Source organism: Crinia signifera, chromosome 3 (assembly GCF_055691185.1).
Source record: "Crinia signifera chromosome 3, ASM5569118v1, whole genome shotgun sequence".
NCBI classification, from domain to species: Eukaryota; Metazoa; Chordata; class Amphibia; order Anura; family Myobatrachidae; genus Crinia; species Crinia signifera.
The window spans coordinates 100602189-100625737 of record NC_139219.1 but is presented as its reverse complement, the minus strand read 5'-3'; the positions used below and the strand labels follow the sequence as shown (position 1 = coordinate 100625737).

Sequence of the window (23549 nt, the reverse complement as noted above, 5' to 3'; positions counted from 1 at the left end):
ATGGAGTCCTAAAACATACCTTTTACTAATTTGAATAAAAGCAAGCGGAAAAAAAAGAAACACAAATAAACAAACAAGTGAACGTGTGTGTGTTTTAAAACTGCACGGGCAGGTGTACCGTGTATGCTAAATTAATTATCACGGATCAATAAAGGTTCAATCCATTCTACTGAATGTGATACATTATCCTTGTGTATTAATAGACAATTCTTAATAAGACTCATAATCACTTCAGGAAGAGCTGTATTACTGTTTGCAACAGGAGATGATACAATGTAGCTTCTATTAAACAATATTGTCAGAAGACAGCAATTGTTGCTGTTCTCCTGAGATCGTACAAAGTGTTTAACTCCTGAATTGCTGCGTGGTGTCAAAGAATCAACTTTAGCACCAACTTTATCACTTTGAACGTGACTTGTTAAATTATACCAGCTAACATGAGAATAAAGGCTGGCATGTACCGCTATGAATATGCTAAATGGTTTTGTGGTAACCATTAGCATAACTTCTGAGTTTCTCCTGTGTGGTAATCAGCAACACTTATATTATTGGCAACAATTATGTTATTAAAGTGTTATATAAATTACAAGGATAATGCAGCTGAGCAGTGCAGGCGGGATTCATTCTCAGGTCTGAGCCACAGCTCAGATATATCATATTCCTATAGCGGTATATATTTAGATTAGTCAGAGGTAGTGTGGCAGCAAATAGTAAACCAGTAAACAGTTTAGCCCTCACAAGGGCTGGAATCACAATATTATAACAATCTCAGATTGGCATACACTGTTAACAATGCCCGCACGGCTAGAGAATGCCGAGTGTGCGTTTTCGCTACCGCTTCCTCAGGGCAAGCCGCTCTGGTGTAACCGGAAAGTATATAAAGGACACTGAGGTAAGGACACCGTCCAATGATCTGCCTGAGTCTGGCAGTCCCTCCCCTTCCACCTCATGATTGGTTGTGGCTCCTGTCTCTCGCTAATGGGCAACGATGTCAACTCCTGTCATTATTCTTGTATTTATGGTGATGACTTTTTCTTATAGCATGTATTGATGGAAAAGTATAGGACTCTAAGTAGTTCATTGTGGCCCCACAATAATAATTGCGTTTTTTTCGTGGCCGTATATTAAATTAACTCGGTCATGATTGTACTGACAGTTATATTGGGGCTAGTGCGTCTCAATATTACACATAAAGTTTATCGTAATTGCCGTATACTAGTTTAGTGTCCTATCCATTCTGGCACCTTAAGGTGCGTACACACGGGGCAATATGATCGCTAGCAATATATTGCTCAGCAATCATATTGCCCCGTGTCCCGTTTTCATCTGCGACCAGAGATGGTCGCAGATGAAAATTTAAACACTTGCTGGGTGAAGAGGCAGGGGATGTTGCTGGTCGGAGGAGCATGTTCCTCCGACCAGCGACCATTCAGGGGCTGAAAACGGGAGCGCGCACCCGGCGATTTATCGCTGGTGCACACTCCAATCACTGGCAATATGCCAGTGATTAGACCATATTCCCAGCGATTTCAGCCCCTATCGCCCCCGTGCGTACACAGCATTAGAGTCAGTTTTAAATGTATTCCATTGGTGCCTCTCACATGATATAATGGAAGGTCATTTCAACATTATAACTTTAAACATAATGGTAAAGAAACATTTTTAAAAAGTATAAGTAGACATTAAAGTAACATTACTACCATGGCGGCATTCGCCAAATGACATTTTGTTTGCCGATACTGTGGAACAATCAAACCAAACCCGTAAAATGTCCCATAAAGAAATGCTTTTCCAAATAAAACATAAAATCACCAAGGTTCATAGTGCTACTTACCTCCTTTTAAATCGGCTGATGCTCCAACATACTGGAAGTTGTCCATATTAATCACATCAATTATGGGAGACACCACTCTAGTTTTGTCCTAAAATGAATAATATAGACAGCATTGGTATAAATAGCTGAAAGGAGGAATATATATTAAAATCCAAAACATGCAAACAATACAGGGCTGTTTCAGGAAAATAGAACATTGCCAATGACAATGTATGCCCCTTAACGGTCAAGTACACCTATGCCATCTAAAAAGTGCTTGTGGTGAGACTGGGGGTAGTGCATAAGCTCTGGGCTCAAACCCGGAGTGATGAAAATGAAGCTATAACATGAGGTCATGCCCCTTACTTTGCTCAGTTAGGGAGTATTAAAATGCATTAAAAACATACCTACTTATGAAACCTCTGCAAATAGTGTGGCAATCCTTACAAATTGAAGATAATGGCAAGCATCCAATCAGCAGTTGTAAACGATCATTGTTAAATTAGCATGCCAGAGCTATCTTACTATCCCCAAATGATGGCACTTATCTGGGGTTTGGTTCTAAATCTATGATAAGCTGGCTCTTTCCTCAGTAGTCGCAAACACGCATAGGTCCACAGCTTTTCCCAAACCATATGTGTTTTCGAAGTTGCATAGGCAAAGACTAGACAAAAATACATAGAGGAAGCTACACCCTTCATATAAGAAGGGTGACCTTGATGGCAACTGGCTACGTGCAATGCAAAGGCATCCTCAAATTTGTTCATCTGCTGGTAAAACCAGCAGATGAGCGGCTTTACCAGCGATGAGGCGGGAGCATGCAGCAGAGCCCACCACACCGCCGGGCCATACACACTGGGCAGCTTTGAGCTGAAAGCAGCTCAAACAGTGTGTATGGGCCTTTAGTCAGGGGTGAAAAAAATAAATAAATAAAAATAAATAGATACATGGGGCCCTGATTCTAATATAATCGGCCCCCCATATGTTCGCACAGGGGACTTATTTTTCACATTCTTCACCGACCTGCACAGTCGGTGTGGCAATCGCACAGAGGGTGTGGCGCTGGGACACAAAAATGCTGGGCATTCTGATGCAAATGTGACCGTGACGGCGTACCCGCCTGTCTTCGTCCTAGAGTCCGCAAATATAAGTCAGTTTCCACATGTCATATTTGAGAGCCCAGGAAAAATCATTTGATGGTCGCCGACCATGGAATGATTTCTCCTGCTGCGGGCACATGCAAGGGGATGTATCTACTTAACCATATCCCCTCAATTGCGAGGGAATACGGCGGGGAGGCTTTTTTTTCCAGAGGGGTGAGCACTTTGGGACTCATTAAGCTGCGATCTTCGCAGCATACGGAGTCAACCAGAATCAGGCCCTTAGCCTTAAGAGACTGTTCAAATGTCAGATTGTGAGTAGGTTGAAGACCAAAACAAGTAAATGGCAGAGATGGACTTCAAACTCCAATAATGGATAAATCGAACAACCTTCCTCTGAATAAAAAAAAACACCAATGCGTTTCAACAGTGTCTGTTTTTTATTCATAGGAAGGTTGTATGGACTGTATCTGTAATTATACATAACTCCTCTTTTAGTATATGTTTTATACTTTTCTTAAACAAATACTACCATCTTTTATCATCTGCCTGGATGTCATTTTCACTGAAAGAAATCGATGAGGATCCACCGTGAGGCGAATGTAAGCATACAAGTGAGCACCTAAAGATACCTTGATGTGTTTAATCTCATTGTTATGAATGCAAGCTTATTGTAAGCATGATCTACTGTTGCCGCACGAAGGGTGAACCCATAAGAAGTAGAACCACCACCTTATATAAGAAGATTGTATATACCCCCAATGGGAAGATAGTCTTCATATAGAGTTTGTGTAGAAATACTGCACTATGAAAATATTTTTGTCTATTTACTTTTTATGTATGAATTTTCTACGAGAATCCTGATGCGATACACCCTACAACTGACTGCACACAGCAGAGGATACGTAATTATTCTTGTTAAATATTGCTTTGAGCGCTATTAGGATTGCACCATAAGTTTTTGTTTCCTATTGTCCATGTGGAGGGACTGAACTATCCCTCTATTTGTTGTGATCCCTATTGCTGCTTAGGGCGCAGTGAGTACAGCAGAAAAAAAAAAAACTTTTTTTGTTGTCTGTTGATATAGTTTGCGAAGCTAGTATATCTTTAGCATGCGCTGCTCATATAGGTTACAAGTCCACAATTATTATAATTTTTTATTATTATTATTATAATTTTATTTATAAGGCGCCACAAGTGTTTCGCAGCGCCGTACAAAGGAACAATACAGGGAGACAAAACTTGGCATAACATTGAATAAATAACAAAAATACAGTACAAATAAAGAGCACCACAGTTCAATACACATTACAGCTTAAATGTAAGTAGTGAGGACCCAATCAACATACAACTAGAGGCTTGAGGCCAATGATGGAGATGAGTATGAAGATGGTCACTGAGTGTTGGAGTAAAGGAGAGCTGTGAGTGAAATGTGAAGAGAAGTGGGCTTTGACAACAGGAGGGAAGAGGGCCCTACTCGGAGGAGCTTAAAATCTAGTAGGAAGGGGAGACAGACAGATTACAAGAGGTGCAAGCGAGTGGGTGGTGTTAGATAGCAGGATGTAAACAGGCAAGGGGTCGGAGAACCAGCTGGTTTATGCAGTGGAAGGGTACGCTTTGATGAATAGGTGAGTTTTCAGTGCCCGTTTGAAGCTTTGCAAGGTCGGGGAGAGTCTAATAAAGCGAGGGAGTGCGTTCCACTGAAGGGGTGCAATGGAACTCACTGGAGGAGCTTACCACAAGCATCTCTCCATGGACACGGAGCAACACATTTATTTACTGGTTTCGACCAGTAAAGAGGGGCTGCAAAAAAATTTCAGGTGAATGAAAATTCCAATATCTCCTGTTATGTTATGCACTTGATCGCCACCTTCAATTCGAAAGTCCAAAAGCTGAAAAAAAGTGTTAATGCCAGGTCCTCCAACACATTTCACTACACCTTCAGCTTTGTTCGGTGGACCCTAGTTGAAGGTCGCCACCACAAAAGTTCAGACGTGAGTGTAGCATGGCTAAGCAGACAGGGACCATATTGCGCTCACTTCCATGTGGCTGGTCATGTAGCTTCCTTAACACCTGTACAGCAGCGAAATGTCACTGGGGACTTAGATGCACAAGATTCTTACAACTGCTGGAAGTCATTTCCAGATAGTCTCTAAGACCTTGCACTCATCCTGTCCTCCTTCATCACATCAATGCAAATGCTGAATCCAGGAGCTTGTTCACTGCTGTACACACCAGATCTGGTTCCTTTTTCACGTCCCCACAAATGAAGAGCAAGAGGAAGTGGGATTACTTTTGCAGTAATTGCTTTAATCTAGCATGTACTGTAGAAGACATTATCTGCTTTGGACTGGTCTCTAGCCGCTTCAGCCAGTGGTTTGAGTGCATGAACAGACTCCTCTGGCAAGTGTAATGTTCACTTTGTTCGCTTATCTTATACTTTTTGTGCACTGGAAACTTATTGCACACACCTTGCAAGGTCCCAGTAGATGTTTAAGAATATACTTTAAATTAGTCTATGAAATTTCACTAACTTTTAAAGTATATAATATACTTTAAAATTTACTCTGATATACTGAATGACAAATTAGATCATTGGTAGTAAGGCCGGGTAAGACTGGGAAGACACTTCGTAATCAGTAACCACAGCCTGTATTGGCTAGCTTGATGTTGGTGAAAAAAGCAAACCGTGGTATGCCATCGTAGTGTGTTACGTCCCAAAGTCCCAGAAAAACAGATCACCTGTCCATTGTCACTCAAGACACTAGCACTTTAATGCCTAGATTCCATAGACCAATTGATTGGGTATTGCTAAACACTAAAGGGGCATACACACGGAGCAAATTTGGGCTATTTTCTAAGCAATCTGACTAGATTGCTTAGAAAGTAAGCACATATCTCTCCGTGTGTATGCTCCAAGAGATTAAATATCTCTTGCTAACTAAATTAGAGCATGCAGTCAAAATCTAGTCAGATTGCTTAGCAAATGACGGCAAATCTCTCTGTGTAAAGAATGAGAGATACTGAGTGCAATCTCTCATTCTGATCCACTACCCGGACTTTTTATGCTTAAGCAAAATTGCTTAGCACAAATCTCTGCGTGTGTATGTGCTCTTAAGGGGCATACACACGTAGAGATCTGTGCTAAGCAATTTTGCTGGTGTCAAGATCTCCCATGGAGAGCACATACACACGTAGAGATTTGTGCTAAGCAATTTTGCTTAAGCAAAAAAAGGCCGGGTAGTGGTTGCATTGCTGTGTGCTGAGCAATCTAGCATCGCTCAGATCGCTGGGGCACTGCGCTAAGTGTGTAGGCCTATTACTCAGATGGAAAAAACTATATTTTATGTTGCGTTTTGCAACGGATCTGCAAATTACATGATTTACGATGCATTTGCAGTTTTGCAATGGACGATTATTCTTTATTTCTGGGTGGTGGCTTTTTGACTGCAGTCAACTGCTTTTTCTATAATTAGCATGATGAATTAGGTCCTATGCATTTAGCAGTGGACAGAGTGGAGAAGCGGACCTGTGGAGAAGTGGTTTATAAAGGCATCATACACAACTATTGGATGAAGTTAGATCATGTTGTTTCTATTGTATAACTTAGTGACTTAGAAAGAAACTGAGGTATTCTCTCAATGTGACTTCATGGAACGGGGCAGTAAAGGAAAAAACAGACGTTTCACACCAGGCGCAAGTTAGTTCCACCAATCAATAACAGACATCTATGTGAGCAAAGCAGAGGGCAAATACTACTAAATCAAAAAAGCATATAGGTAATAGAATATAGTCCATGCCATTAGCACACAATCTGAATATGACGACACCACCAGATTAGAATGTGGTCATGCTGACATTCTCTATGTAGTCACTACTATCTGTCAGCACAGGAGGTAAGGATACATTTCTAGAGAGTTTACTTTGAGCAAACATCACCATGAACTCATTCGAGGGTCAGAACTAAAAGTAGCAGAGGAGTCACACTAAGTAGGACAAGATGTATTTATCAGTCATGAAAGTCAATTAAAAACATAATCCAGGATTGGTAATGTTATTAATACAATCATGTAACAGGATTATCTAGTCAAATCTTCTAATCATCTGATCAACAATGACCAGCTTGCTGCCAGATATACTTAACATTTAAGGGAAGATTTCAGTTGTGTCCTTAAATTCATGCCAAAACAAAGATATTTGAATCCAGAAATAGAAAGGAGTACAACTCATAACGCAATCAGATGGATGACTCCCAAAGATTCCATGCAAACCGGTATGGTACATTTTCACTGAACGTGCAGTACAATGAAACATGACGATAGGAAAGGCCAAAAGTATCAATAGGATCTCTGACAAACAATAGCTCAATTTGATTATCATGTCATCCTGTTTCATGTAAGATCGCTCTATACTGTAGGTTAAAGATACCAAGAAAGCATTCAATTAGTGTTTGTATCTGTGTAAAGTTGACGTTTTTCACACAGATGAGTCCTTATATGTAGCCTCAACACAGGGCAAGATGCATGGCTAGCAGTCTCTCACGGTTCCTGGAGCACTGAGAGGGGTTGTTGGGCTCAACTGCTACAAAATGTATGAGGACACATCTCTACATCATCATTTTTATCACAGTATACAACAAAAACTTCCACAGGCAAAACTTTGTTACAAAATAAATTCTACAAAATTGGACAGTGTCAAACTGCCTTTACCTATGATAAATAAATGTACTTTAGGTAAATGATGTGCCTATCAAATGGAAGGGAACGGAAGAGGAATGTGACTGCAAATATGTATTTTAAAGATGAGTGAAGATAAAATATAAATTTGTAGATTCACCAAATCCAATGAAATAACAGATAACGAAAAATTTCTCATAAATTTACATTTACACAAATGTTTAAGAGCCGATTGTTTTAAATTAAGTTGTCCAAGTTTTTTTTATTAACTTGTTTAAGACAAAGCAATATTATTATTTTTTTTCATTTTTTTTATAATAATAAACCTTTCAAAGCATTCTAGAGCCGGCCTGGGAACATGTGGCTCTCCAGCTGTTGTGAAACTACAAGTCCCAGGATGCCGTGCCATAGTTTATCTATAGGGCATGCTGTGGCATGGCATGCTGAGATCAGTAGTTTCATAGCAGCTCATTTTCCATGGCCCGGACCATTCAAAACAAAAGAATCAAACCTACTGTAACTATTACACATACTGCTCTTATTGGAAAAAGGGGTTTATAATCCAGTGATCATTTCTGAAAGAGTGCGCATGACAGGGCATATGGGCCTGACTAATGATTTGAAGATAAAATTTCAACCAGTTGGACAGGATTTAATTAACACAAAGGTCAATTTAAAATGTCATCTAACTTTGCTGATGACAGACTTTAGATAAATGGTTATTCAGGTTAGACAAGATATTACATGAACAACTGTGTTTGATTAAACTGTACTAACTTTATTCAAATATTGATCCTAGCAGCATTCAGTTCAGCAAATATATACTACAAGTACATCAATACTACGCTATCTACACTATCATAGATACTATGTACAACATGTTCAGTAAACGTTAATGTCTTTCTTAAATTAAGTTTAACGAGCGTTTAATATAAAAACAAAATACATCTCTCCTATTTGTCTACTATATTGACGTAAAGAGAATTATAACATGTATCCCATTAAATCATTGCAACACTCACTATAGCCAGAATATTTAACAAGATAAGTGTGATTATGTTTACGAGAGCAGAGCTGCACGTGACAGGGAATCATCCTGGTGTGAGATGGGAACGTAGTCCAGTGGTAATGTATTATTATAAAGAGAAGGGTAATACAGCAGAACAAAACAGTGGTGGGAGGCTCCTGGGTTTCAAACCCACTGTATTATGATGGGTGTTATTGTCAGAGTGCATTGTGTAAGACTCCAATGGGAGTATGTTAAGAACAGTGTCAAGATGTAGGTCAAGTAAATGGAAGTGTCGTAACATTACTAGCCACTGTGGTGTGAACATGATATTTTTTTATAAAACTTAATTAAACAATGTAGGCATTATCTAAAGTGAACCTCAATCCTTTCCAATATACTAAATGTTTGTTGCATAATATGGACAGAACAGATAAACTAATTCAAAAACATATGAAGGGTTAATAATGAGGTTTCATAGATGGCAGAGGCCTTGCTCTTGTTCGTACAGTACCATGAGGAAAAAGGTCTAATATTGTGCATTTTTTTGTGTCTTCACCAATATAATATTGGGGAATGTACGAACCATAAGATAAGTAGTGTATTTTCCAGAGTACCAAATAAGTGATTTTGGAATAAAAGGTAGCAGGTATTGGGGAACAAACGGATACAAATAGAGGCTAATGTTTATAGCCAGGCTATTAGGCAAACCTGGTCAACCTGTGGCTCAGCAGTGGCTATCCCTGCTTGTGCAATGATGTATATATATATAATTAAAGGAAACTGAAGATAAAGACCGTACTGCAGTCATTGTAAGTACTATTTACTAATGTTAAGAGCGAAGAGCTTCACGCATAGAAGAAAAAAACTCGATGGATAGACTTCATAAACTATTATACTGGACAAATCATTTTTAAAAGGGAAGGGTTTCTTTTTCTTTTTTTAAACAAAGTTTGAATATTATTTGAAAGTTCCACGTTTTCAAATGCAAACACAATCAAACCCCCATTTTACAGAACTTGCTTTTACACACACTCTGTGTATATACAGATGGAGCCCTCCTCATTTAACCCTTTAATAGGATTAAGTGAGTAATAATGTTACTATGCTAATCCCCTACTGTATTGTTCTATGTATTTTATTGTAGCGGAGAACAATAGGATAGCCATGGTGAGTCGCGACCTAAGGAAGATAGTTGAGAGGGGCTCCAACTGTATAAATTGAAACAGACGTCATACTATGAAATTACTCTAGTTAGTTTTTATTATGTATTAGTGCAAGCGTTCAGTACAGTAGTTCATTTTTTTATTTAGTCATGCAAATGATGATAACAAAGTTTTGCACACAGCGTACAGAGATTAGGCTACTATACAAATGTGATATACATAGTAAATTCACAATGTGTACACAAGAAATGAACCACCATACTCAACTGCAAGTGGACTTGTGTGAATGTTTCCTGATTTTTCTTAACATTGTGGATGTTTTAGTCTTTTCCCTTATCTGGTCTCAAACATAAGTAGAATGGGAGTCTGACTGTAGTTACACAGAATAGCTGTTTGTGTCATCGAGCTGGTTACCTCAGCAACTCTCTCAAGGAGGGGTTCCAACCAATGTTCGTTACATTCACAGTGGCTATCAAGGAACGTGAGTACTTTAGATTGTGCAGCATCTGCTCCTTTAACGCGAGAACGCATAAGACCTGTTGTAAAACAAAAAAAATATTACTAAATGTGTACAAATAAGAATTCTCCTTGTTCTAGTTTATTATTATTATTACTATTAAATGCAGCAAAGATATGACATTAGATATTTCAAATTGATTAATTCGACCAATCAAATATTATATATATATATATATATATATATATATATATATATATATATATATATATATATATATATATATATATATATATATATATATATATATATATACACATACACATACACATACATACACACACACACACACACACATATATATATGCTGAGATCCCCTTATTTATCAGGCCCTTATTATTTATCAGTGCATACAATCAATACATTGTCCCTTGGTTCAAAAATAGGTATTATTAGTCCCAATAATTAGATTGGGAAGGTGTCTAGTTTATAGCCATATGATGATTTTTGTGAAGATTTCAAGGATTATATTCACAAATCCAATTTTTTACTCAAAAGGGGCAATTTAGTAAATTATATTAACAGGCAGAAATATAGAATTAAGATTAAAATACATGAGCCACTATATTAAAGTAACACATCGCACTTACTGTATGGCATAATGCCCACCATACAATAAGGAGAACATCCTGGGTATGCACTATACCAGTGGTAGCCAACTCCAGTCCTCGAGAGCTACCAACAGTTCACATTTTCCAGACCAACTAGCTGCTGCAGAGGTGCTCTCGTTACTCACTGACACATTTTAAAAGATCCAAAGGTGGAGCTAATTACTTCACTTGTGATATTGTGAGGAGATCTGGAAAACATTAACTGTTGGTAGCTCTCGAGGACTGGAGTTGGCTACCCCAGCACTACACAATAGAGAAAGAATCCTAAAAATGCCTTCTGGTAATTTGGTGCCAAAACTGGATTTCAACATGACCTAACCAAATCATTCTAACTTTCCAACCTCCTTCGTCCCACCAAGAATTCTAAAATATATTTTTTGTCTCTCTTAATATATGTACATAAAAAAATATAATCACGGTTACCACAACCATAATATTAAAAAAATCTCTGCCACAGTACTTTCCAAACTATATTAAGCAAATATATTAGAATATACAATTAAAAGCAAAAACATAATAAGCATCAATAATCATAGCTGTCCGCCAAAGAGTAAAAAATGGTTTACAAGCATTTGTATGCAAAAATAGTCGCACTTAATTTGTATATTTAAAATCAGTATTCTCTGATCCAAGTCTCCCCAGATCTTCGCACTAATGATAAGAGCCATCTGTAGCCAGGATCAGTAATGTAACAGCAGTATATCAGAGATTACAATTAACCCTTGAGATCAGGAAAATAGCATTGTGCACAGATATCCCTGTCACTTTGACCCAACAGCTTATTTCTCTTCTCAATCTATTTAATAAAAAAAGATATACTTTAAATAAAACACAGAGAAAAACGGAAAATTTAGACACCAGCATGTTTATCCATATTAAAATGTATATTGAGAGATCTTAAATTAAAATATTGGTTATCCAATTGACTAAACGAGGATTAGAATAAGTCTCAATTTGATCTGATATTGATTCCTGAAACAGCTTTTATCCGAGGTTCTAGATGTATAGACAGAAATAAATATTTTCTTATTCAACTGGACACCAAAAAAACTTGACTGGATAAATAAGTATCCTGTGAACTTTTTCCAGTTTGCCTCACCATGAGCAAATGTTTTTTCAGCTGTGTTTACCCCTGGTCTAAGGTGCTACAAATATGGACTTCAGTACTTGTGTGGCAAAGGAATACACTTAAAAGTACTTAACCACTTAACTGACCTTTTTTGTAAATAAATGGGCCTCAAAGTCACTAGTTTTTAAATAAATGTAATTTAGTTAAAAAAAAAAAAAAATTGAACATTAAAATATTTTAATGTAAGTAAATAAAAATAAATAAAAAAGAAGGATTAAGTGATTTCTCGCACCACCCTATTTCCAAAGGGCATCATTGTAAAATTACCTCTGAACCCTAGTGGCAAATGCCTCCCTATTCTCATTACTTCAACCTCTGGTATCAAATTCTTATTTTTTTTTAAACACTCCCCTCCACTTCCAGTGCAATAGATCCCTATTTTTGCTCACAACCCAAGTCTTGCTGTCAATTTGTTTTTTCACTATTATTGGACATTACCCCCTCTCTTCCTCCTTTGTATTATCAGCCACCAGTTGTGTCGACAAAGGGTGTGGAACTGGATATTAATTATCCAGGCAGCACCATTCCCCCACCTTTCTCTTACCAGTCAATACCGAGGCTTCTGCCTGTCAGCCCAGCACAAGCTGCGGTGGGTGCAAGGAGGCACAGTAGCAGCAGTCTCCTTTGGTTGTGCAAAGGGACTGTTGGCACACCCTCTCCCCCTTGATTTTCTCCTTTACGAGGGACACAATGGTGTAGAGCATGTGGCAATGCAATTTTTCTGTGAGGAGGCATGACCAGGTCTTCTTCTATTAGGGCACAACCCTTTAGGTACCTGGGTCTGGCCACGACCCTACAGCATACCCAAACACCACGGGGTATTACCCCTCCCCACGAGCTAAGCACTGTAAAGAAGGGACTTGTGATTGCCTCCCTCCCCTCCCACCACTGATCTCTGCACTTGCAGAGGTCTGCCATATAGTGTATGGATAAGGAAAAACTTCCCATCTTTGCACCCTTGGCCCCAGCACATGCACTATTTTCCTCGAGTCACAGCCCGGCGTAACACTGCAGGAAAAAAAAATCTATTCTATACAGGTGCAGAAAAGATTTCCTCTTAAAAAGTGGAAGACACAGTGGGATGGCACAAAGGCATGTGGTGCACCAGTGTAAAGCCCCATACACACTAGACGAGAAAGTAAAAGCGATCGCTCAGAAGGGCGCTATGAACAACAAGACCTTGTACTATATAGTCTCGTGTTTACACTCAATATAGTTAATGCAGCATGGCCCCCGCGTCACCCTTCAAACACTTCTCCCCGCCATCATCGACAATTGTTTATGCACTTGCCGATGCCAGCCCTCTCCTGGGTCACCGCTGCCACCAATATCGGCAGTGGCAGCTGATCGGCTAATGTGTATGGTGCTTTAAATAATAAAATGAGTCACACAACAGTATTTAGTAAAAGTGGTAGTGAAAGCCAGCGGAACAAACAGACACAAAGGGGCATGCAGAATACATTACTTTTAGCACAAATACACATAATTATCTAGAGATCATGTTTACCTGAAAGGATGCTCATTCTAAATCGTGATTTTTTTTTTTAGTGATTGAGGCTATTTACTTGGTGGAAATAGTGGTAAGTGTGGCACTTACCAGGCCAGGCTACTAACAGCTTGATGTCATTTACTCAGTCTTCTTTAAAACTAACTTTTCCATTTCTCTTGGTTATTACATTTATAAATGAAAGTGAGGACAATATATCACTGCATTCAATTCAGCACCACTGGGCATTTGATGCATGCATATCAGCCATTTTTTTTCCCAATAGGTGGTATGCAGTAGTAATTTGATTACTGGATAATTATGGCGATAAGGGAGGAGTTTTGGGCAGCTGATTAGGGAAACAGTGTAAATCCAGGCCTGCTACTTTTGTTGGATGAACCAAAGAATGACCTCTGGTAGAGAATAAAAAAAAAAAAAAAGTATCCTCACCACTAATAAAATATGTAAATATGGTTGGTAACCCATTTAAACACTGCCTGTTATTTAATTTGTAGTTCTGCATACCTTCTCTTCTGTAGTTCCTGAGTACGTTTACTTTTTCTATCCTGCCAAGTAAGGCACCATCTTCAGCTACAAAAAAAAATAGTAATAATTAAAAGGGAAAAATAAAAAATCACTAAGAGCTAAATTTAAACATTAAACAAAAAACGTATTTGTTCATTTACATTTATGGTCATATATAATTAGATGAACAATAAGGTAGGGGTACAGTAGGTGCAATTATGCTAATTAAAAGTAATGGAAGCCTATATAAAACAGAAAAAAGATCTACCCAAAGTACTTTGATCCCAAGAGTAAACGCTCTCTCATAGGACCCCTACTTGGAGTATTTAATTTACAAGAATTTTTGTTTTCATTTTTTCTGTTGTCTTTAACACAGAATATACTGTAGACAAATCTGCAATTAACAACCATAAAATCTAATGCAGGGGTCACCAAACCAGTCCTCAAGATCTACCAACGGTCCACATTTAAATGACCTAGCCGCTGCACACCTGTAGTCATTACTAACTGTCACATTTTCAAACATGCTGCATTCATTCTTACTATAGATCCACAGGTTATCTAAAACATAGTAGTTGGTAGATCTTGAGGACAGGTTTGGCCACCGCTGATTGAATGTGTTTTGTACATAATTAAGGTTCTAAAGGGACATACACACAGTGCGATTTTAACCCCATTTCTAAGCAATTTAACTAGACTGCTTAGAAATGAAGCACAGATCACTCTGTGTGTATGGCCCCGAGCAACGTAAATGCACAGTCTCACTCGCCACTATTGACCGCACTGTGTATCCTGCTAGATCGAGAGGTTTTACCTATAAACAATGGGCAAAACTCCACTCCGCACACTTCGTGGGTGCATCACTTGTGTGCCGCGAGGTGTACTGAGCTACCTGTGCTTAACACATCACTCAGCACAGAGGCCGGCATCACCTCATGTGTACGGGGCTTTAGCCTCTACTCTACCTTATTTATGTTTTATGTAGTAGATTCTTTATGTCTGCTATTGTAGAGACCTTAACTGTTATTTTTCATTTGTGCCATTTTGAGTCTAATGTATTCTGTAAGCTTGCCAGCAGGGTCCTCTTAGCATTGTCCGTTAACCCTGAGTGCCAAGGTTGCTGTGAGCGATCCTCAAAATGCCAGTGTCCGTCAGTATAAATAAACACTAATAAAGCCAAGTAAATTAATTGATGTTTAGTTAGTTAAATATTGCACCCAAAAAAAGAACAGTCGTTGTGAGCTGCGCAGTTATTTTTAATGGCTAGTTTGAGGATCTCACAGCAACGTTGGCACTCAAATGGTTAATAAAAAAAAAATGTTTGCATGAAAATCTTTCCATCTATTTTGTCAAATTTCCTTAGCACTTAAAAGGGTTAATTTTATTACTATTTGTCAACTAAACAAAGCAGAACGGAATATGCTGGAGCTATATAAAAGTAATTATATTATTATTATTATTATTATGTGGGGAATTTGGATGTAATATTCTGCACAAACCACAGCATGTGGTTAAATAGAAAGTTAAAAATACAATAAAAAGCTAAGAAAACATTAACTAAATATTACTTTAAACACATTGTTATTGAGAGAAATTCAGAGAAAGCAAAGCTTACTGCACCATGGCTAGGGGTTAAGTGGAAAATCTTATGACAGATCTCCGATTAACTTCGCTGTGAAAAGCTCAGGCTATTTAAGTTAACTACAAACCACATTCTGTTCTATGGGCTGCCCTTCACTACAATAACCGTGATCCATTGATATGAACATTGTTCAAACAGTTGTGGCGGTAGTCGAAAAGGTAAAACATAATAATAATTGAACACCACTAATCAAGAGCATTAAGTGATTGTTCCATTAATGAAGATGTAAACTCACCACTGTCACTGTAATCATCAACTAGTATAATTTCTTTTATAAGGTGAACAGGACTTTTTTTTAATACACTAAAAGGAGAAAGAAAAATACACTGCTTTATGACCATTTAACAAAAATAAAAAATACTGTGAAACATGTAATAATAATATGGTATATCATACGAAAATATAAACACCTATGACCCGCAGGTACATTGGAGACATTGGGGCAGATGTATTAAGCCTGGTGAAGAGATAAACTGGAGATAAAGTGGAAGGAGATAACGCACCAGCCAATCAGATCCCAACTGTCATATTTCAAACACAGCTGATTGGCTGGTGCGTTAACTCTTCCAAGTTATCTCCACTTTATCTCCAGTTTATCTCTTCTCCAGGCTTAATACATCTGCCCCAATGCAACCTGTACGTACTTCCCGACATTGATTATGGAAGGCTACTTATGCCGTGTTCACACTGCTCGTGTGAAATAAATGGCTTTTACCCGGCATTTTAATGCCGGAGACTGTACCGAGGGACCCCCTGTTCTCACTGCTAAGGCAAATTCCCAGGTGAAGCAGTTCTACCTGGTAATTTGCCTTTTAACACAGGTTTTTTGCAGTATCAATGGGTCAACCCGTGTCTGCATACCCCGGTAAAGAGCAGGGTTGGAGACCCGGGAATTTCGGCACGGGTTGACCCGTTCACACTGAAAAAAAACCTGTGTTAAAAGGCAAATTACCGGATTGACATGCTAGACCCGGGAATTTGCCTAGCAGTAAGAACCTCGCCCAGTGGGAGCGCTCCCAAAAAAAAAAAATAAAAAAAAAAAAAATACACCACTTAAGGGGTTAAGGTGGCCATACATAAGAAAGATCTGCTTACATGATGGTGTCCAACTTTCCCCTAAACTCCCCGGCAGTCCTTGTTGGTTTTTGGACACATGATCTGTCATACAATCCATTGTACAATCCAGCTGCTGCATACAACCGGTCATCTCACAATCGGTTGTAAACACCTAAACTGCTTGAAAACTGCCACGCAAATGACGCCGGTTGTATGAGCATTCAAACGACCGATTGCATGTGCTAAAAAGCACATGCAATCGGCTCCCAATCCCAACTGATGCAGCATGTCAGATCAGAGGACCAATCCTCCAACCAGCGGGACCGCACATTGCATGATTTTGTGCACACGATGTGTACGCAATCTGCATACAATCCCTCTAGGCGAGCACAGCTGCTATTTGAACACTGCAACTAAAGAATATGTTCCTATGCAATCTTCATAACAGACTCATCCAATTTTTAGAATGTATTTGGCTACATAATTATGTTATTAATTATAGTTTAAGTGTCATGGCTTATATGTATTCAAATGAGAAGGAGCCATTGCATAATTATCAATGGCAACCACTAATATTCCAGAAGACTAAAAAAAAAAAAAAAACAATATGTACCAATGCTTGCCCATCATATGTTAGAAAAACAGATTTCTACAAATCCACCACCACCCCTCTTCCTGATTCAGAAAAATTAAATACTCACCTGATAACTGTGCGGAGTAAGGCAGACCTGGCCTCATTATGAAAGGTTATCACTACACTGGTTGCTGGTAAATCAGTTAGCCAATGTTTCTTACGACACCTTTAAAAATAATAATAATAAATTTAAGCTTAAATGGAAAAATAAGAAAGCAAAATTGCAGGTACATGTAAAAAGGTAAAAGATTTTTTGAAAGAGGGGGGGGGGGGGGAGGGTCGACATGAACAGACAGTTCACCATTGTTTGGGCACACTATTTAATTCTCCCTCTATGCCCACTGGGATGGTAAAACATGAAAAAGAAAACCAAACATATGTCAACCTTTTTCATGCGCCAACCATTTGAAAGTCGACCAATAGTGGTCGACCTTTTGACCCATCAACCTAGACAGAGCTCTCAGCCAGGGTCAGATCCAAGTAGGTGGCGCGATCACTGCAGTTGTTCCCACACACACACACACACACACACACACACACACACAGGTATGAGACTGCTGCACTTGGACCTACTGTAGCCCAGAATGTAAGCTCTAACAAGCATGACAATTTTTGCACACCTGCTGATACTTCATTAACCAGTATACGCTCCTGCTATACATATATATTAAAAATAAAATTTAAAAAAGACTGGCTCAACTAGAACAAGGCAAATGTGACACATCTCTAGCAACTCCTTGCTCTAACCAGTCTGATATTTTTGTACATTGCCTACTTACTCACACTTACCTGCACACTACCTCTGGCAGTAAGTAAATCAAATGTGTTAAACCACCCGAAAATACTTTCAGAAGTAATATAAGATTGCAAGCCATACAGGATAGATCATAGCTTTCTTTAGGTATGAAGCAATAACCAGTCAGAACAGAGCCAAATATAACCATCAAATTAAACACATAAGTGCTATGGAAAGAGCAGGGAGAACGGTTTGCCGTAAAAGAGTGTTATACCATTGGGTAGTTCTACGAGACAGCCGTCATAGGTTCTGTTTTGTCAAAGGTTTATGCAATTAGGAAAGGAATGAAATTGCCCTGTCTGTAATAGAACAGACATGAGTAGATGCTCATTTATTTTACAAGATTCTTCAAAGTTGTCTACAACATGCTGCTGCACTTGTGGAATAGGAAATTACACAAAGGAAAAAACACTTAATTCAGGAAAGCAGACATCACAGACGTTTGTCCCTCTACTGTAGATTCCTATTCCTTATAAGTGGCTATTTGCTGCTAAAGCTTTGAGGCTGCTTCTAGCGATTAGGTGCTCTATATTCTATCTGATATAATCCATGCTGTACAAAACAATTGTGTGAATCTGTGCGCTTCCCACATGAGTGTGTGGGAGAGCATGAAAGATGTGGATTCCTGAAAGTAATTTACAACAAAAATAACTGTTTCTTTAGATCAATGAAATAGGTAGTGTCATTCAACACTGATCTTTTCTACCATATCTCCTTTTACTAGAAAGAGCCATATCAGCAGAATGACACCAACCTGAATATGTCCCAAGACGATAAATGACAAGAAACAATATACTATCAGTAGGGAAATAGATTTTAAATAACAATTAAATAAACTACAATGTTGTTATAAGCCTCCCTTCCATCTCTCTCGGTTAACAAGAATATCTTAGTTATAATCATTGATTTTGTTACCAGTTTTAGCAAAAAATATTGGGAGTCCAATCCCGGGCCATTTTTTCAATCCCAGGATGTGGGATAAAAAATAAAAAAAAACGTTAATCCTGGGATTCCTGGGATCGGCCTCCTAACTGCTTAGAAGCAGTGGGTGTAGACAGCGGACAGGGTGGGCGAGAGGGGCTGCAGACAAGGAGGTTGACCGGCAGACAGGTGGAAGCAGAAAGAGACTGGCAGCTAAAGACCATGCAGGTGGTTACCGGCAGACATGGGGATGGGGGGTGGCTGGTGCCTGTCTGAGCAGCGTGACCTCTAACATCAAAATGAGCAGCAGGTCTTCGGGCTAGCGCAAAAAATACCCATAATCCCGGGAACTTCCAATCCTGGGATTGGCATCCCTAAAAACAATTGTTCAAGCAGCAGAAGTTCTCAGTCATTCTTGAATAAAATTTAGAATTGGAATGTGATTCCTGGTCTTGCAATATTTCTTGTACATCATACACAAACCAAAAGAGAATTAAAAATACATGGTGCTGTTCATCAAAACAAATTGAGATTTACCACTAGTTGCAGTTAAAACACTTGTGCAAATCGGGTTTAGCTCAGGGGTGGACAATAAGCGGCCCCCTTCAACGGATTATGAACTACACATGCCAGCATGCCTTGCAAAAAAGTTACAGCATCATGCACAAATAGCAAAATTAAGGCAATGCATGCTGGGATGTGTAGTTCAACAACAGCTGGAGGGCCGTTATAGATTGTACTTTCATCATTGCACAAGTTAATGATTCATTATTAAAAACAGATGTAAACATTTTGCCAAATTCATCATAACTACATATAATAATCTACAATGAATAATGTACTACAGTACATTCATATTATATCCTATGAAGCAGGGCTCGACAACTCCAGGCGACACAGCGACCAGATTCTTCTTCCTGGCGACCAGATTTTTGTGGGGAGGAAGCAGAATCTGGTCATGGTCGGGTGCATGGCAGAGCCGCAGCTTTATGTCCACTAGAGCCGGCATCACGGTACCACAGCCACAGCAGCCCAGCCTCCCCAGCACGCAGCAGCTCTGGCTGGTTCACCCATGTACCAGCTGCCGGAGCTGTCAGAGCCCGGCCTCCCCCGGACACAGAAGCAGCAGCTCCTGGTGTAACTGGCCACCGCCGCTGCCACTAACCCACAGCTGCTGTCAGACTATGGCATGGCAACAAGCAGTTTAACCCCTTGGCAACTAGCAGGTTAACCCCTGGCAGAACATGGTAACCCCATAGCAACAAGCATATTAACCCCTGGCAGAGCATGTTAACCTCACTGGCAATGAGCAGGTTAACCCTTGGCAATGAGAAGTTTAACCCCTGGTAGACCATGATAACCCCATAGCAACAAGCATATTGACCCCTGGCAGAGCATCTTAACCCCATTGGAATTGAGTATGTTAACCCCTGGCATCAAGCATGAAACCCATAGCAACGAGCATGTAGGTATAAGCGGAACTTATGTGGCATAATATGTAGTTACGGCATGTGGTATTATAGGTGATGAGCATTGCGATGTTTGTTGTAATGGTCATTACAGCCCGTGGTATATGTAATGGCATTTTTTGGGGGGGCACGCACTGTCCCTATTAGTTTATCTGGCTCCTACATTTTAAAGAAATTACCTGTAAAATATACCTTATATAGAAAATAGAATCTTTTTTTCCCCCTCACACTATTTGAATTTATATAACAAATGGGAGAGACGCTGGCATTCTTAGCTGATATTTTGCTCATCTCTCAAAGGGTTCAAATAAAATAAAGCAAGGAAGAGAATAGAATAAGAATGCCATCTAAATACGGCTGTCGTAAGCGCAGCTTTACATTGACAGATGCTAGCATTTCAATTGGATGATCATTGATAAAAAAAAAAAAAAAATGTATTTGACTAAATATTAATTTAGATTTTAAAAAGAACAGCATATGTAGACACATACATACATGGTACTATCTGTATGCGTGACACTCTTCCAGCCTCCTTGTTCCTTATCCCTAGCAGCTGTACCATAAAGCTTCTAAACAGTTTACGTCAACATGGTTAAATATACTATGCTAAGGCAGATGGATAGGTTCATTATTTGCTTATGTCTATTATCATCTAATCCAAATATCAGTGATCTGTGTTGTGCGTTAATCAGGGCAGGTGCACAGAGTTTCTCAAATCCTGGATTAGTATTTGACAAGCAGCTCAAGTTATCATGTCATCTTTAATATTTATATAGCAATAGTGCGTGAAATGATTTATATGTATTCTGTACAACTGGAAAGAAATTAAAATTCACTGTTCTATCTAGGCAGCAGCAGCATATTGAAACCAATGTAAGCTTGTATAAAATTTAAAAGCAGTTTGGCAATAATCCGGAACAAGACCCTAAAAGGAACTACAGCAATAGGGTATGGGTCTAAAAGGTGCCCATACACGTAAGAATTATCTTCAGATCTGGCTGGTTGAAAAAAAAAAACATGGTTATGGATGAGTGACAGTTTGTCAGTTTTCCAGCATTTCCAAGCAAATGGTCAACGGTCATTTGCTCTCATCCATAACCAGGTTTTTGTTCCAACCAGCCAGATCTGAAGATAAATCTGCGTGCGTATGGCCACCTATAGATTCAACACTCAAAAGGTTGATCACGATTGGTCGACAGACCACATGAAAAGGGTCGAAATGGCTTTGGTTGGCACAAGCAATAGATCCACCTGCAAAAGGTTGACATGAGTTTTTCATGTTTTTTGTTGTCTATGTCAACAACCGACCCCTTTTCGCGAGCTGCGCAGAGAAAATACATTCGTTCTTGAGCATTTCACATATTCTGTGTGATTTAAAAATCGGCTGCTCAGTGCTAAAAAAATAAATAAATAAAAAAGTGACCAAAAATTATCAGGGCTAATTCAATTCCCCCCCTCTTTCTTTAAAATATTTGTTTCAACACAAACAAGCAAAATATCTAATCCAGAGAGTCTCTATCACTTGTTAAATGATATTGCCAGCAGAGGTTACTCTCTGTACAGAACACAGAAAATGACAAAAACACACACAATTCATAGAATGTAACACTGTACAACAAAAATCGCAAAAAAAAAAGTAAAATAAAAACCCATTACACTACAATGAATGTTAAAAAGGTTTTTTTTTTTTTTTTTTTTTAAACAAGAACAAATCTTCATAGTTCAGTTTGACAGATACATACAGATTAGCACTGGGGTCTATAAGGGCCAACAATGTTATTGTATGAAATTATTAACATCAATATTTTATAGAAAAAATAAAAAAAAGAGAGAAGGAACCACATAACGTGGCACTGTCAAGTCTCCTTACACAACCCTCCCAGACACCTTTCAGAACAAGAACCACATTTTTGAAGCTGAATAATATGCTTCTGCAAATGGAGCAATGGGACAGCAGCGTACACTATATACCCAGCTCTCTGTTCTAGAGCTGTGTACACACAGGGGCGATAGGGGCTGAAATCGCTGGAAATATGGTCGCAGGCGACCATATTGCCAGTGATGGGAGTGTGCCCTGGCGATAAATCGCTGGGTGCACGCTCCCGTTTTCAGCCACATTCTAAATCGCTGGTCGCAGGAGCTTGCTCCTGCGACCAGCTGATTACCTCTGCGGCACCGCCGGCAGAGGTTCCCTTTCATCAGCAACCATCTCTGGTCGCTGATGAAAAGGAGAAACTGAGCAATATATCTCCCCCGTGTGTATTGGGCTTAAGGGGTACATTTACTAAAATACTGTAGGAATTCTATTGAAGATGATATGTTGCCCATAGCAACCAATCAGATTCTATTATCTTCTAGAAGAGAATAGAAAATGAAGTACAATCTTAATGGTTGCCATGAGCAACATCCCATCTTCAATAGAATTCCAATCTTAGTAAATTTACCACTAAGAGTGTTACGAATACCAGACATTGCAGAAAGCACTGGTGCCTACAGGCATTAGGAGCCTGCAACTGTATAATGTAAAATGTTCTAAACACAGAAAAAAGTTGTGAGAATCCTAGCAAAACTTTAAGCTGTGGCGCAGGCTGTGCTTTCGTTGCTGCCTTCGGCACTGTTGACCATTCTCTTCTCATACAAATGCAATAATGCCTAGGTCTTAAGCCCTGCACACCCGGCTCTTTTGCTGAGGGAGGTGCTTCAGCACGGGGCATCAGATCACTTACAAAATGGGCTGAAATCGCAGTCCTTCTTAGTTTCTATCCTACCCATCTAAGTCGCTCTTTCAGCTTTCGTTTCTGCGATTCCACCTCCCCTTCGTTACCTTTATCAGTTGGAGTACCTCGGGGCTCAGTCTTGGGTCCCCTGCTTCTCAATATATACCACATCTATTGGCAAACCAATCATCTCTTTTCAATTGTAGTATCATCTGCAAGTGAATTATACTCAAATCTAGCTATCCTCCCCAGAAGTGTCACCATCTTTATTGGTTTGTGTCACTG

The 23549-nt window shown here is 39.1% G+C and overlaps 1 protein-coding gene across 1 annotated transcript in view; it reads right to left on the bottom strand.

Moving 5' to 3' along the window:
* The window catches only part of GALNT2 (polypeptide N-acetylgalactosaminyltransferase 2), an 80358-nt gene that overhangs the window by 17424 nt on the left and 39385 nt on the right, over positions 1 to 23549 (bottom strand). Inside the window, exons 4-8 of the mRNA XM_083174902.1 lie at positions 17429 to 17527; positions 15907 to 15974; positions 14030 to 14095; positions 10176 to 10297; positions 1835 to 1922 (exon numbers count right to left, since the gene is read on the bottom strand). Of these exons, the coding sequence (XP_083031028.1) occupies positions 1835 to 1922; positions 10176 to 10297; positions 14030 to 14095; positions 15907 to 15974; positions 17429 to 17527 (443 nt within the window). The remainder of the gene's footprint in view (positions 1 to 1834; positions 1923 to 10175; positions 10298 to 14029; positions 14096 to 15906; positions 15975 to 17428; positions 17528 to 23549) is intronic.